The following is a 16,601-nucleotide window of genomic DNA, read 5'->3' as shown; positions in this document are numbered from 1 at the left end:
CAAGAATCTAAGCTCCTCTGCTCCAGTTTGGCCTCTAAGCTTCTCGGCAATTTTGATCGGCGATTTCTGTGGCTTATTTTTTCTCCACTTTAGTTGTGAACCCTCCAAATATTTGCTTTGGAAGAAAAACACTCCTGCTGACGTTGGTAAGCCATGTAGAAAAACATCAAAATAAAAAAGTAGTCCATTCAGTTCGCAGATTGTCGATTTGGCTGTTATTGAGTTTTCGCTGTTAAATTAATTTAAATTCGCACGCAGCTGAAATGACGTCTTGGGTTATTTGCTCGCCACTAGTCGCACGTGATTTACCCGGCGTGCACCGAATAACCCGAGCAGCTCGGATTTCTTGGAGGTTTGGATTTTTCGGCGGAGCTTTGGTTCAAGTGCGTTTGTTGGCCATAAACCTTTGCCTCGCTTCTCGTTGCCAAGCAGCTGTGTTTGAGATCTTGGAACTTATTGACTCACAAAGATCCGGCCACAGCTGATCCGGAAAGGCAGGGAGAATCGTTAAAACGAGATGATACACAGGAAGAAACCTGAGCAAACGTAAGAATTATGTTGAGATACAAAGAGACTCAAATTCAAAATCTATCGAGAAGTACTGGATAAGAACAAAAATGGGCTAGGGCTCTTTATCATATATTTTAAATATTTTATATTCTTAGATTTTTCCCAGTGCACTTTCAGTGGCGTGACGAGATGGCACACCATGTTCAGACATCTTAATGAACCACCGGGACGCGCTAATCAACGCGGAGTTAACACCTGATAAATGCAGCATTCGCGGATTGCGTATCCGCCACCGACTCGCATTTGGCGGAGTTTCGTATGCAAATCGCTGCTTGCGGCAGATAAGATAAGCAACAACGTGGATAGCCAGCCGTAAGCACTCTGAGCTGCTTTAATTAGCGCGGACGTGCCTCCGTTTCCATTCATTGATATCGCAACGATCGGACAACAAAATCATTAAAGAATCAATTGTTCCTGACGCACGCGCCGAGATCTTTACCCCCCGAAAAAAGAGGAAAAAGTGGCGACGACACTTTCATCGACTGGTGATCACAGGCACTATCATCTTAGAAGCTTCATCATCGCGTCTACGTCACACGGTCAACGTGACTGTGGTCAGTTCGAGAAAGAAATCTTACTAGATGGCGCCTGGCAACAAGGGCCCCACCAGCATATGCATAGACATAAGCCAGCAGAAGCGGAATGTTATGAAATACTTCGGCTCGGGAAAGTTGCGGCCCCTTCTGACAAGTCTTACGTGTGACTTTGGAGGTACGTCCATTACCCCAGAGTGCGAAATATGAAAACCTCTAACGCTGTCAAGGTGAATATTTGTGAAAATCTCAGCAAATGGAGCAGGCAATTGGGCCAGCATGTGATGATTGAATGGCTCTTTTCCGAATGGAAATTGCCAACGCGAAGAAAATAATCAGCAGTGGCAAGATAAGCTACCGTTCTGGTGAGATAGTCTCACCCCACACAGTTTGGATGTTCTATATATAGACATATGTACTACACACTGCTTTATGTAATCAGCTGTGGTCTTACTTTCACTTCCTAGTAACTGTATTTAGCAAAAGGTTTCAAATGTTAGCTTAAGGTCCAGGGTACAAATGTAAATGTTTATGTATCTTCAGCAGCTAAAATCCAAGTATCATTGTTGTAGACTCAAATGAATTCCCCACCAAACTGGTCGAACCTTTCGGCTGGGATATCTCCAAACTGTTTGAACTGGCCGAATCGATATGATTCAGCACCAGATTTGTGCCCCCTCAGAACAGGCACCCAATATATATACAAGTTCCACCATCGCAACTCCTTTCTCATTTATATTACATTTGTTTGCGAATTGATTTAAATAAAAAGCGGAATCGTAAGGCTCCCTTGGCCAAAAACCACAAAAATGTGCTGGAACACAGTGCCGGCGATCCACATTGTTTAGCCTTAATGCACACTTGCCTCCGTCCAGCGCCTGCATTGGCCATATAACGGCGCCGACTGGAATTAACTTGAATTTATTGAGTCGTGGTCGGCGTCGGATCGCCAAACCGGTTGCAGGAAGCAGCTGAAGAAGGGGTTCCCAAGCCGTATCGGGTGCTTGCTCCCCCCGATCCTGCCCTTAAGCCACCCCCGTGCGCATTGCAGGCGCGACCAGACGGCGACTGTACAAAAATGGCCACGACTAAATATAAATTAGCTCCTGCTGGCCACATTTGGCCATCAGGAAGGGGGCGCTCATAAGTGCGATCGTTGAGCCCCTTTGACAAATTTAAATAATTGTCCCGGGCATAGAGCGTGTCATTGATGAATCGATAGTCGATGGGGCCCCAGAGACCCTTCACTTCGGGCCCATAAATTCCCAGCAGCCCGGGCTAAAAATAAACCCGGGCTTAACCTTGAAGCATAACGGAAGAAGCCAAGCGAAGGCTGGTCCTGTTTGGCCGGGACAAGGGGGGAGGTCCGGGGGAGAAGCGGTCCAGGCCAGAAGTCGCTGGCCAATTAAGTGCGAGATAAAGAATCCCAGCGACCTAGGGCAACAGAATATTTATTGACACATCCTGTAGGGCCGGCCGTTGGCCCAAGGACATCCACAACCGCTTGCGCTTGCGGTTCTTTTCCACTCGCCGGGGATGCGGGTATAAAAGCCCTCGGCTGAGGTGCCCAACCACAACAGTCTTCCAGCAGCAGTAGTCGAAGTTGTAGCGAAGTTTTGGAGCACCAGAGCACCAGAGCACCAAAAGTCCTACTAGTCGCTACCCAAAGGTTAATCATCGAGTAAAAACCCCAGCGAAACCACAGCAAGATGCGGCTTTTCCTAATCGGCCTGCTGGCCCTGGGTTCGGCGAGGGCCTTCTCCGTGGTCCGCACCGCGCACCATCCGCAACTGGTGGCCTACGCCCCGGCCAGGGGAGAGTTCCCCGTGGTCAGTGGCCTGGCCCAGGGCTACGTCCGCTACTACGATGGCACGGGCGCCGAGCGGCTGCTGCCCTACAACTATCCGGAGCCCCTGAACGGCATCCGTGACCTGGCCTCCTCTAGTCTAGTCCGCTCCGGTGTGGAGCAGGAGAACCAACAGATTGCCCTGTTCCGCGCCTGGTGCGAGCAGCGCTACCAGGCCATGCGCCAGGAACTGGACCGCCTGAAGGAGCAGGGCCTGAAGCCCACGCCCCAGCTGTTGGCCCAGTTCGAGCCCCTCGAGCAGATCGTCAAGTTCGCCGCCTTCGAAGCCGTTCCTGGACTGAGTCCCGAGGTGCAGCGCGCCAGGGATGAGCAGCTGAGGATCTGGAACGAGGCCAGGTTGGAGGTTCTGCGTGCTGAGCAGGCCCAGCAGCTTCTCGGCCAGTCCATGGAGTACCAGTACAAGAAGGAGAACATGCCGATGATCTATGGTCAACAGCAGGAGCAGCAGTTCCTGCTGAAGACATCAACGCCCCCGGTTGTCAACCGCATTGAAACCGCGCAAACCCACTCCCATGGTCAGGACAATCTGCTGCTCAAAACGGCCACGCAAGCCGCTCCTCAGCCCGTGGAGGAGACCCCCGAAGTGAAACTGGCCCGCCAGGAGCACCTCAAGCAGTTCAACGAGGCTCTGCTCCGTCAGACCGCTCAGGAGGGCACCATCCTAAAGACCATCCCTGGAATCCAGCAACCTGTAATCAAGAGCACCACCACAACCACCACTTTTGAAAACCAGCCGATGCCTGGACTCCAGGGCATCTTCAAGACCAGCAGCTTCACAGATCAGCAGACTCAGCAAACCATTGAGGAGACTCCGGAGGTCAAGAGAGCCCGCGAGGAGCACCTCAAGTTGTTCAATGAGGCCCTGCTCCGCCAGCCAGCTGCTCCCCAGGAACCCCTTCTGAAGACCACGCCCATTCAACCAACTCAACCCATTCAGGCCCAGGGCATCATCACCTTCCCAGGCCAGCAGGCTCCTCAGCCCGTGCAGGAAACCCCAGAGGTCAAACGTGCTCGGGAGGAGCATCTGAAGCAGTTCAACGAGGCCATCCTGCGTCAGCCCATTGAAACCCAGCAGCAGCAACTGCTTCCCCAGGCGCCCATTGAACCCTTTATTCCCCAGGCGATCCTTAAGAGCCCTATTGCCGATAACCAGGCACCACAACCCGTCCAGGACACTCCCGAGGTCCAGCTGGCCCGCGAGCAACACCTGCTGCTGCTGAGCCAAGCCAAGGTCAAGGCCGAGGACAAGGTGGCCGACATTGCGGACATGATCCGCCTGGAGGAGCGTGAGCTGGAAAAGGTGCGCCTGCAGGACCTGGAGCTGCGCAAGCAGGAGGAGAAAGAGGCCCAAAAGGAGCGCCAGCAGGAGGCCGATCGTCTGCGCGAGGAGACCCGTCTCCTGGAGGCCGAGCGTCTAAAAATCGAGCAGGAGGACCGCCTGCGCCTGGAGAGCGAAAAGCAAGAGCTCATCCAGCTGCGAACCGGCAACCCCAGCACCACCACCTTCGAGAAGAACACCCCAGAATACCTTCGCAAGGCGGAGCAGTTCAAGATCATCAACAACCAGGTGCAGCCCCAGCAGCAGCAGCCCAACATCGTGACCCAGCAGCAACAGGTGCAGAACGGCTTCTTCCTGCGCATCCAGACCAATGAGCCCAATACCATCCAGCCAGTCCCGACACCCGTGATCGCCCCCAATCCCTTCCTGGTGCGGTACACCGCCAAGCCGGCGGAGATCCCGGTTCCCGTGCAGACGATCCTCCCGCTGCCCCTGACCACGCCCATTTCCTCCGACCTGAAAGCCGGCTACACCTCCAGCTCCTCCAGCTCCACCAGCGAACTGGACAAAGCCACCCGGGAGCACTTCCGTGCCCATGAGATCGCCCTGGAGCAGCTGCGTGTGGCCAACCTGAAGAACCCCTGGACCCCCGACTGCCAGCACTAGGAAAGCGAGCCCTCGCAACCGCAAACCCCCGAGTTGGACTGGAACCACTTGCATTGCCCTAGGTTAGATCACACATCCCCCGGCCACAGCCACAGCCACAGCCACATCTCACCCACACCCACCACCATACCACTCATACGCATACTCGTACACCTGTATACACAGCTTAGCGATTCACTCCGAATCCCGATTCAAAATGCATTCAGTTGGGAAACAACGCAAAATACAGCGCCTGAGACTCGAGGGACTCCGGGGGCGGGCGGTGCCAGGGGGCGGAACAAAGGAAATGGCTTTCTCGACTTTACTGTTATAGAACGTTGCGATGCTAATTCGAGTCGCCAGATTGTCGGATCGATCAGCATGCGCATAAAATGCTAAAACTGCGCCGCAAACTGGCACAGATGAAGATGTTATCCGATCCGCTCGGATTCGGTTCTGAGCGATTCAGCTGCCAGCACTTGACGCATAAATAACAAGTTGCTGCGCCCCACCTCGTAGCCACCCCAGCTAGAGGATACTCTATGCTAGCAGGGCACTCTTGAGTGCAGTTTGCTCGGAAAATGCACAGATATTTAGGTAAAGGTGAGCATCAATGCTGCGCAAAATTAGAATTTTCAATGCTGTAAGCCATTTGCATGGGGGCACCCAGAAAGTGTAGCTATAACTCAAAGTAGCGCCCACTGTTCTGCGATCTGCATAACAAATTTGGTAACTGCGGCTGCGGAATGGTGTCACACTTCTAGCTGTTTATACGCACTCCGCTATTGACCCTGATCGGGAATACATATTTATGCGGCCGCCTCCTTTGGGCCCGTTACACAAATCTCCATGCCTCCGGCGTAGCCTTGCGGTCTATGAAAATGCTCCTCAAATGTATTCAGAACGCAGTCCACTTAGCGTCCACAGCTCCGCACTGACCTATCGCAAGCTGGCGGCGACCGTTAATCGCCGGGCGAATCGATGAAATTACCGTTCGACTCGCGAGCGGAACCGCCGCCCCCCACCCCACTCACCCTTCCGCCCACCTGATAAGATGGCTCCGGCGATTACGTGGCGTATGAGTAATGGCAGCGTGGCGCGGCGAAAGTGACTAACGCGCAGCCAAAGATGTTCTACGGAGGGCCATATATGGTGTGTATCTGACATCTGCTTGCTGGTGGCGGATGCAGAGGCACTTGATAAGACGGTTACAGAAGATTTGCCAGCGTTTGCAGAATGCGTTGCCTGAGGAGTCCAAGGTTCAGCTCCCACATGAATCACATGGCTCACATGACGGGGCCAGAGTCTGAGGGGGAGTTCCGGGGCTGGGGCTAACCACCCCCCTTTATCGCTTATCTGGCGCCCAGCCAATCCATCGGATTGATTGAACCATATCGACACCATAATCTTCCTAATGGCTGATGCAACTTTGGCTAGACAGTTGTGGAACTTGGGGTTACGCTCCGGTCGCAGATAAGCTCCCGTTTCGGCCTTGTTCATCTGGATTTGGGCCATTCCGTGCCGAAATGAAATCGAACCTCGGCAAGTGCGCAGTTTGCCGCTGGCCCGGCTATGTGCGAATTATGTGTGCGTATTTATAGAAACCGCAGAGCGAATCTGGGCTTGTGTTTACCTTTGCAGGCGGCGGCCCACAATGGAATAATGTACGGGGAAGTGATTGGCTGAACACCTTTCGAGGCGAATTCCCCGAAGAGGGAAATATCTCAGATTCCATTGAGTAACTTATGGTAATGAAAAGATTCTTTCCAACAATTGCTGGAACAAATACACAGTTCCAGGGGATTCCTGCCTGCTGTTTATTGATTTGGATTAGCGAACTACAGTTTACGATGAGCAGTTCGTCGAATTATGCATTCGATTCCCTTGCTTGGGGTGCAACTAAAATGAATCCCAAAAAGTAAAGGGGACTTTTCGCCACATCACTTTTCGGATATTCCAATTCACTTTTAGAACAGGAGTTCTTGTTGAGCAATTGCTACTAAAGTGAAAAGGTGACTAAGATCGCTTACTCCATTGTTTTTAAGAAAACTCTGACTAACGAATGTTAAAATTATAACTTTTTATTTAAAAATCAAATCAGCAGATAAATAATTTACGCAACTTAATACCTTTATTACTTCTAAAAAATCTCTGTCACACTCCTAATTGCTAGTATGACCTTATAATATATTTTTAACTTTCTCTCGTTGGATTTTTTGACATTATTGTTTTGACTATTCCATAAATCATTCTTTTGATTAAAGTCTCTTTAAAAAATTAGAACTACAGATATTTCGTTTTAGAGTTGTGTTTCTTTTTTGATTTTTCTATAAAAAAGATTCCCTGATCATTGATCTTGCTCAATGGGCTTCTCAGATAGAGCTAGGTGAATAAGCGTTACCTTTATTTCTTAATTCTGAGGTAGAGGGTAATTGAAAAGTATCGAATACCTTTCCTTAATTGTAGCTATAGCTACTGTGGCCTTAATCTGCGGAGCGTTGTCTTATATTTAAGAGATATTAATCAATAACAATCATTTCCGACCTCTAAACATCCAGGGATTACTGGCCTTTATCACTTCACCTGCAAATGTGTAACTTCGCCTGAAATCGCAATGAAATCGCAATCAAAAACGCACTCAGCCACCACCATAAATACTTATCTCCCCCGTTTCGGCCTCGTTTCCTTGGCCATAAAAGGAAACGTCAGTCCGGTAGTTCCCCCACCGAGCCATCAAGTGGCGGGCAAACAACGGCACTTTCAGTCGCAGTCTGTCGCCGAATTTTGTTTTCTCTGGAAGTACTGATAGGAGCCGTTTTTAAGGCCCAGATAAACAAGGAAAACTGAAAACAAACAACAACTGCTGATACGAAATTTTCCGACAATTTGCTTGGATATTTGTGCAGAGTATGTGTTATTGTGGCCTCCGGTATTTTTAGCAAAGGCGACCAGTTATTTTTACCATTCCAGGTTATTTTTGGCCAGAAATTAGTGCGCCGCAAACGATGACAACAAAGCCACACTCGGGCTCCGGCCGATCCGTCAGTCACGGCGACGGGCTGCCAACCCGTCTCAGCCAAAGGCGTTTGCTTTAAGCCATGCAAATACCGTTTGCAACCACTAATTAGTGATAAGACTAAGATAAGCCGCACCGATTGGCCAGAAAGTGGGCCTTCCGCGGCAGAAGAAGCCTCATCCTCGGCGGACCTTGAGTTCGCAACTCAGCCGTCACCATAAGTTGTATTGAACACGTAACTGATAAGATACAAGTGTAGTAAATCGCCATATTTAGTGGTCGATTTGCTTGTGCACTTATTTTTAGCTGGACGGAGGAGTAGTCACATTCTGGGATTTAATTAGTTTTGCGATTTAATGAGCTTGTTTTTCCTGTGCTCTAGCGCTCCATATGCCCTGGCGCTTTATTATTTCCATTCCCCAATAATACAGATTGGCGGTACCCTAAAGTTTGTTGCTAGGCCACAGCATGGGGGAACTTATTTGCCAAGTGAAAGGTTATGAAAGCGAAAACGTGATATGATAGTCACATGCGTGCGATTATCACGTTTTGCGATAAGTGCAACCTTTTCGCTCGCTTTTTCTGCCTTTGTTGAATTTCGCTCACAATATGCTTCAATTAAGTACTAACTTTAAGTACTAAGTACTAAGTTTATTAGGGGATTAGGGTTCTATTATGAAACATACATTTTACATTACATATCTTAAAGTTAGAAATAAATTTAAGCTTTTCCATGATCATTTTCCATGCATAAGTTTACTTATAAGTGTTATTGTAATTGACTTTGAAACTGGGAAAAAATAATTAAATTAATAATTTGTCGTATTTGTAATTTTATAATATGATAATGGATTGAATTAGGATTACCACTGAGAACTGGATGATTAGAACACGATGAATACGCACTTGTTAGTCATAACAGGCCAATTATAAAACAATATGTTTATGGAACATGAAGCAAAGCCAAAGTTCTGAACAGCCGGAAGTAGGTGCAGAACCGCAGACGCAGAAAGTTTTATGAACTAGCTTCCTCGGCAGATCAGCATTATCGGAGGTTCGACGTCTGGGCGAGCGAACGCCCCCGCTTTGCGTAATTTTGTTTGCCAGCGGCAAACAGTCCCAAGATATAATATATGCCTGCGCATATACGCAGCCAGTGGGTCAAATCCACCAGACTCGCACCCCTGTCGCCTCGCAACAGCAGCGCCTTCGAGTTCGCAACCGCCACCATGTGATTTTTCGACATTGACGTCACAAAGACACTGCCTTCGTCACTACTTTGGCAGCACTGATAAATTCGAGCATAAGTATAGAATCCTCTGGCCACCGTCCAGTTGAGTGGGCGTGCCCGGGGCGGCCACCGCCTCCGCGATCTGGGGTAAACAATTGGGGGGCGAGTGTTTGGATGTTTGTTTGTCCGATCGGCGATCGGGCGATAACTTCATTATGCCCACTGGGCGGTCTTTAAAATCACTTATTACGCCGCCATAAATTCGTATTTATGGAATCCGAATCTGATTATCGGCCTTTGGGGGCTGAGCTGCAGTTGCAACAAAGGACGGCTCGAGATGCGGTTGACAAGATAGCGGGACTCTCGCTTTTTGACTTACGTGAGAAAGTTTTACGACATTGACGCAGTTGTCGCAGCTGCGCGGCGGGCCGTGATCGGTGGGAGGCGGGCGGTGGGTGGTGCGCGGCGTTTGGAAGGGTGGTAGGGCGACGAGTCGCTGTTCTGGCACAATAACGGTATTGGCGACACGCTGAGACGCGGATTGCAGCACGATTTACGTAAGCCGGCGGGATGGAGACCGAGGACATGTGGCCCCGTGGCCCCGTGGCCCGCCAGGTATGCGGCTGAGCCGTCACTCTTATCAAAGCGGAACGTGCTCGAGCCATTCGACGGGGCACCGCCAGGTGCTCTTGGCCCCCCAATCAGAATCCCGGTCGCAGATCCCCCGCAATTAATCTAATCAGTTTCGCTGGGCACGCGTTGAAGGGAGCTTGTACACTGGAAGAAAGGTTCGACAACTTTGGGGGCTTATATTGGTACCTAAAAATAAAATAATATTTTTATTTTGACTGCATAATATTTTATATCGAAAATCGAAAAAATGTACTTATATTTCTTTGGTATTTTATATGCTTTTATAAATGATAATAGTAATACATTTAGATATGTTTAGTGCTAAATAATTTATTTGGGAGTAGTGTTTGGTATTGGTTTTACTTATAATATATTTATTTTATGCGTATTATTTTCAAAGTGCAACCTACAGAACGTTTATCTTTGATATTCATATAGTGAACTTGAAGTTAAACAAAAATAAAAGTATATTATATGTTAATATATCTTTATTTGCTTAGCAAATGGTCTATTCAGGTTTGTTTAAGCTAATTTATATTATAATGTTTATTATGAATACAATATTTTGATTTCAAAGGTATATAAAACGAATGAAATTGACGTATCTGGGTTTTTATTATGAACTTACCTCTTTTTTCCTTTGTTAAGAGCATTCCCAAAAAACGAGATACTATATATCGCAGCAACCCAAATTCTTGTGAAATTCGCCGAACCCTCGCTAATTTTCCCACAAAGAGTGGGAGTGGGAGGGACAGAGAGGCACCCAGCGTGCAAGAGAGACAGAAAAGTATCTATAAAAGGAGCGAACTCTGATAGAGAGCGTTATCAAGTGGGTTTTATGGCCGCGATAAACCGCAATTAAGTATCGGGGTTCGACCGTACCTGTCTATTCGGCTCTCAATTATAATTGTGGCGCTAATTTCACGCGAACTTGTTTGTGCAAATATTTAACCCGTCGCTGGGGCCGGGGGCTAATGGGGGTGTGTCGCGCATAAAGTGCAATTGCGTTTTACTCCAGTCTTGTTTGACTGTTATATGGAACTATGTTTGCCTTTCCGATTAGTTTTCCCACCGAAATGTGCGATCTGCTCCTGCTGAAAGTGGCAGATCATGTGAGAAACCAGAGCGAACCGCTTCGGGTGTGAAGTAATCGCCTGTCTCAAGACATTTTAGTGGGTCACTAATTCGGAAGCCTTGTGTCAAACAAGGCCAATTACTCGGAAGGCTTCATGTTCTGGCATAAGTGATTACAATTTCTTTCTTGGGAACACAATCAACCAAGTTTTCAGTGAATATACTTGTATAATTATTCAGAAATTATAATCTTCAGCTGTGTTTTTATAACTTTATTTGGAGGACTTGTTTGTTTCGGAACAAGCACACAAAATTTTTTAGAAATCGTAATGTTTGGCGGTTGATAAGAGTTTGTTTCTGCGAAATTCAGTCCGCAAATCCCCAGCTTAGCTTTTATTTCTTTATTTGCAAGACAGCCTTCTCGGGAACAGAACGATTAACGAACGTGGAGCACGTGATACTGGGAAGTATAACATTTTAAAATCCGAGCAAATTCGATTTCACGAGATTGCTAGAATCACGAAAGCGTGGCCCCGCAATCTCAACCTTATCAGCACGCCGTACCCACGCCAGATTTTGCGACATCATGCTTAATGTTCCCCCAGCGACTAGGGCACATATTGTGTAATAATCACCATTATAAAGTCTAAGGTGCCCGTTTAAAGTTTTTGTTTACAAGCCTGCTTACTTGGTATACCCCGAGCACCCAGCGGGGTGATTTGTAGAATTTCCCCCTGAAAAAACCCGTTTTCCAACGGCAATGTTCATTCATAAGCCGGCAAGCCCTGGTTTTCCTCGGGGAAGTGTAATCAACCTAATCAATTGCCTGTGGAAAAGTTCAATGCTTCTGGGGTAAAGTGAATCGCAGTAAACAAATGGGTGCGATTTGATTATGGAAATTCTGAACTTTTATCAGTGCCTGTGGGAGGGTCGGAGATTTCCACAGCCCGATTTGGGCGGCCAAATGCCACCCGTGTATCTGTATCTCAGCTCGTTAAAGTCCCCTACGCAGTAGTAAGTCCCGACAGATAATTCTGCGCCGCCTGGACTTGCAAATCACAACAGTGATAAGCGGCTTTATTCCGATTCCGTATAACCACAGAGCTTGCGGGGAAATCCGCGCCTGAATGCCAGCTGCCGCGTAAATAATAATAACAATATTTTGTATTATTGTATTAAGCCGAAGACAACATGTTTGCTTTCCTTGCGAGGCGAATGCTCGAATTTAAATCGACTTACCACCCGAGAAAAAAGGGGGAGGGGATTTTCACGTAGAGCCCGTAGCACGCGCTCATGGCAGTCACATGCATTGAAGTCCGCAGCTGAGGAAACTTGGACTGTCGCACGAACCCGAAACTAGTTTGCCAACAGGTTGTAAGGCGAGTGACTCGAGGGGGGTTTGTACCTCCATCTGGGGGTATTCCGAGCGGCCGTTTGCCGTGTCGCATTGAGAATTATGCTAATTTGCAGCCGACTGGGTCTAGCACCGCTCAATATGAATCACATTCACCTTCGACGACATCGCCGACGGAGGTGAATCTCTGAAATTTGCACCGCCATACCGCCAAGTCACGCTCTTGGCTCGGTTCCGTAGGCGGGCAAATATGAAACGCGAAGCGATCGGGGTCCAAAACTTCCCCTTTTCCGTTCGAGGGGAAAGCTTGGCCGAGAGCCGGCTTCGATTGTTCAGTCAATGGCCGCATGGCTCATTACCCAACGCGGAATGACTTTGCCGAATGGGATTCGTACTCCACACACGGCGCGTTCTTTGGAATTCACGCTTGATCCGCTGGATCAGGGTAAAGTACATCCGGCGGTGATTAAGTGGGGATTGCTTGTGTAAGCGCTGCCTGATCACCTGGATAGCGCCGAGCCACTCGGCAATTAGCCCAATTGAGTTGTCCCAGCTTAAGTCACACCTGGCTGGCCTAATCCGCTGGGACCATAGCCGAGGTGATAATTGTAGCGGCATAATCGAAGGGGAGAGCGATCTATAACCGCCCTTAACCGAATGAACTCCCGCATTGTGCAATCCTCTCACAGAGAGAGATTTTCAAGCTAATTGTTCTTGAATCGAGAACATGCGTTCTTGGAAAAAGTGTTCTCAATATAAGAGCGAATTGGTGGGAAATAAGACTTAAACTGAGTTAATTACTTATTAATGTTATTTAAAAACTTTTTAATGAGTAAGGAAGTAAGAAATATAAGTAGCAGATTGTTCTTGAATTAAGAGCATTAGTTCTGGGAAAGAAAAAAGTGGTGGGTAGAAAAGCGTTTATTTAAGTTTAATATTTATTTATATTATTTAACATCTTAATGATAAGTATACACTACTGGCTGGACTAATATTGGATTAAAAACGAGGGGAATTTATGTATATAATTTCAGCTAGTTCAAACCCTGTTCCAGGTGGAAAGTTCCCTCGAAAATCGTGGCCAGATACTCCGCCTAACTGACCTACGTCTCGACCACATAAATCCTATGCTAATGGTCCTAATCAGTGGCCAACTTTGTTCCAGTGATTTTCCCACGGCACGAGCTGCTCGCATGCTTTCCCTCCCATTGGACGGGCTATCTTTTGTCTTCTCTGGCTCGTCCGATCCATTAAACCAACATTGTGCGATGTCTGGCATTGATTGTATTAACATGTCTCGGCCCAACATCTGTCTGCCTGGTTAACTCAATTGCCATGATCGCAGCGCGTTGCGATTCGCAACCAAAAGCCAAAGGGGGTGGGAAAGGGCAGTGCAGCAAAGTGGGTTGCCCGATGTCTACTATCATGTATTTTTACGATAAGAGAGCGATTTTTACGACTCTTAGATTTCAAGATTTCACCACTTTCAAGCACTTTACAGTGCTTTAATTCAGCCATAAGCATGACCTATACCTGAAATTAATTTCGCACTGATGGGTGATTATGGCGATTCCCCGGGCAAACTAACTATTTTCGCAGCCACTTATCGACGGGCCACGGGATTTCCTAAGTGTGCATGGCCAAGATAGCGCGGAATTTACATAACCACCATCTATCGCGGAGTCTTCCGAGGGCATCCCAGTCGAGTGGTACTGCCGCCCTCGATTTCAGTGTTTATGCGTGGCGCACAATCGACGGGTTCCGAGAATTCCAGTGATAAGGGGCCCCATATGCAGGCACGCTTTCTGGGGAAACCCCGGCAAGTTATGCAGAGATTGATGAGTCGCCTGCCCGCTCCAAATCCAAGGGATTTGCACTCATTGACGTCAAGATATGTGCGTCTTCGATAGCTGAAAGGGTGGGTTGAGTAAAAAGACAGAGAAAGTTTGGTTTTTCATGCTTTTATTTTCTTTGAAAAATCTTTTCCATTTATTTTGTGTGCTTAAATTAAATAACAATTTTTTGTATTTTGTTTACGGATTTCATCCTCTCTTCTCTGGGAAAAGCTAACATAACAAAACTTTAATTTATACATGCATCTGCTGCTCTCCATTTAAGTGTAATTTACAATTTACGGCGTACAGAATAATTGTCATTATCAGTAAATTTGCGGCGCTCAAGGCGAAAAAATTATACAGAAACAAATTGGCTATATGTATGTGGGATGCAGTGTATCTGCGGCCTGGCAGCTGGTCACGCGCTTCTGTGTGAGTGTGTGTGGGGCTGCCCCCGGCTGTGTGAGTGAGTATCTGTGTGCGACTTCCGCGGGTGTCCGCCGCTCGAGTGCAGGTTCTGCCGCCTCGAAGGTCGCCTTTCAGCCGCAATTATTCGCCAAGGCGCCGGCCTATCAGTGCTGCTCCTCCAGTTAGGCTAGGGTGTGTATATATGTATCGCATGGTACATAGCCCATGTAGGTGTATATATGGCTGGCGGGCGTAACGCCCCGAGACGCCGGATTCCCTCGGGAACTCTCCAAGGCGTTCGGGTGCATCAACCCCCGGCAACTGGTTTGCGTCTCAATCTTTTCTGCTCGATTTAAACCTCTTGTGGCCCACTGTCCTGGTGGGGCCTGTCCAATTCTGTGGCTGTGCCGCTCCCGCGCGCGCCTACACAGCCGGCAGCTGGACAATGGGATGCTGGGGGGCGTCCCAGTGGGCCTCGCAGTAGTCGACCAGCTGGTTCTCGGCCTTGGTCAGCTGCTCCTCGGGCGCGTCGGCCCAGACCTTCTGGACGAGGCAGCACGACTCCACGGAGTCCTGGCCCAGGATGCGGCTCAGCTTGGTGGCGTCGTCCACCTTGATCACGTAGATGTCGTTCTCGTAGCAGAAGGCCTCCAGCAGCACCTCGTGCATGTGGGTGGCGGAGTCGCCGTCCTTGGGCTGGGCCATCAGGCAGAAGAGCGATCCCTCCGGCGACTTGGAGAGCACGTTGATGGCGGCCGCCAGGCCCACGATCACCCGCGCCTCGCTCTGCGCCCGCAGCAGGGCCGATTTCACCACGCGTCCGATGGGCGCGCACTCCATGGCCAGGTCGATGTTCAGCTCCAGCTCCAGCTCCATATCCATGTCGCGGTCCAGGTGCATGGTGCAGGTCTCCTCGACGACCATTTTGTGTGTGTAATCCGTTTGATTGGCGGTTTTCCCGGGGTTTTGCGTGATTTTCGAGCCGTTGGCTTCCACTTTTTGTTTTCGGCACTTGGTTTCGGGCTTGCTTTGCCTTGCTAGCTGTGTTTGTTTTGGCTCGGTGGCCTGCTTGTTTTAGCGCTCAATTAACTTTTGATTATGAAATTCTTTTCGCACTGGGCTCTGCTCTGCGTGTTCAGCCGTGTTTGGTCCGCGTTGTTTCAATTTTGAGGCAATTTCACAATGAATGCCCTCTGCTGGCGAGCGGGCGCTTTTATAGGCGCGCTCTCCGCCGCCTGCGAATTCCACAGAATTTCATCAGAAACCCGCGAGAGCCGGAGCTTTTCGAGGCGCCGCTCTTGGGGTTTCCAGCTCTCCAGCTCTCTGCTCTCTTCGCTCTCTCTCTCCCCGCCTCCAATCGGGTTTCTCCTCTTTTTGGGGATCCGAAAGATTTCCGTTGATTTGTGGGTAATTAGCGGATAGCCGATTGGTTTCTTTCCATGGATGCAAAAAAAGTGCAGTTTTCGGACTCCGAACAACGGGGTCAGCCAGCGTGGCAGGGCTCTCCCGTATCTTGTATCTCAAAGGCGCGAAAGCGGCTCCCTTAAGTGAAGAGCTTCGATTTATTATTATCTTTCGTTGGAAAAACATGTGCAAACAAGTTTGAGTGAGACGAGATTGGCTCACCGAATTTCGTGAAAAGATCTGTAAATAAATTTCACCTTAACGATTTTCCCCGATTTTTGAAAAGTCTTTTCCGCTGAATTTTGTGAATGGACGCGTAAAAGCTGGCCCTCCGCCAGAAGGTGGGCAACAGGTCTTCAGGACCAACGCGGCGCATACGCAACGGGGGGGTACTAGGCGTATGATCAACGAATGACCCTAACGCACTCGAAGTGGCTGATGGATTCGGGTTAATTTTAATTCCGTTCTGGCTTCGCGCGAACGGCAGCTCGATTATTTTTGGCATTTCGCCCAGACGAGTGGACAAACAGATCGTCGAGTTGGCCCCGCACAATGGAGGCTGCTAATCAATTTATCGCCGCACTCCAGTTTTCGATTTTAAATCCCCCCTTCTCACGCCCTGCACCCAGCACGTGGGAACGTGTCGAAATCGGGAGCCAAGATCGCCGGAGAATTTTATCAATCGAGCCCGCAACTACGCCATTCGCCGGCCCTCTCACCTGACTTCCCGTCGCGGGTTCAACTACCGCACA

At 48.8% G+C, this 16,601-nt stretch overlaps 2 protein-coding genes across 2 annotated transcripts; one reads left to right on the top strand and one right to left on the bottom strand.

Annotated features, from left to right (window-relative positions):
• The first annotated feature begins 2,668 nt into the window (after positions 1-2,668).
• On the top strand, positions 2,669-5,141 carry LOC108029989 (bromodomain-containing protein DDB_G0280777). The gene has a single exon (XM_017102499.3). It carries the CDS (start codon positions 2,813-2,815, stop codon positions 4,913-4,915), a length of 2,103 nt encoding a protein of 700 aa, XP_016957988.1. The 5' UTR covers positions 2,669-2,812; the 3' UTR covers positions 4,916-5,141.
• A 9,006-nt stretch (positions 5,142-14,147) lies between these two features.
• Positions 14,148-15,618, bottom strand: LOC108029895 (growth arrest and DNA damage-inducible protein GADD45 alpha). Its single transcript, XM_017102384.3, has one exon. It carries the CDS (start codon positions 15,367-15,369, stop codon positions 14,869-14,871), a length of 501 nt encoding a protein of 166 aa, XP_016957873.1. The 5' UTR covers positions 15,370-15,618; the 3' UTR covers positions 14,148-14,868.
• Positions 15,619-16,601: the final 983 nt, after the last annotated feature.

Source organism: Drosophila biarmipes, chromosome 2R (assembly GCF_025231255.1).
Source record: "Drosophila biarmipes strain raj3 chromosome 2R, RU_DBia_V1.1, whole genome shotgun sequence".
In the NCBI taxonomy this organism is placed as follows: Eukaryota; Metazoa; Arthropoda; class Insecta; order Diptera; family Drosophilidae; genus Drosophila; species Drosophila biarmipes.
The sequence above is the reverse complement of the archived record's forward strand: the minus strand, read 5'-3'. Positions and strand labels throughout refer to the sequence as shown.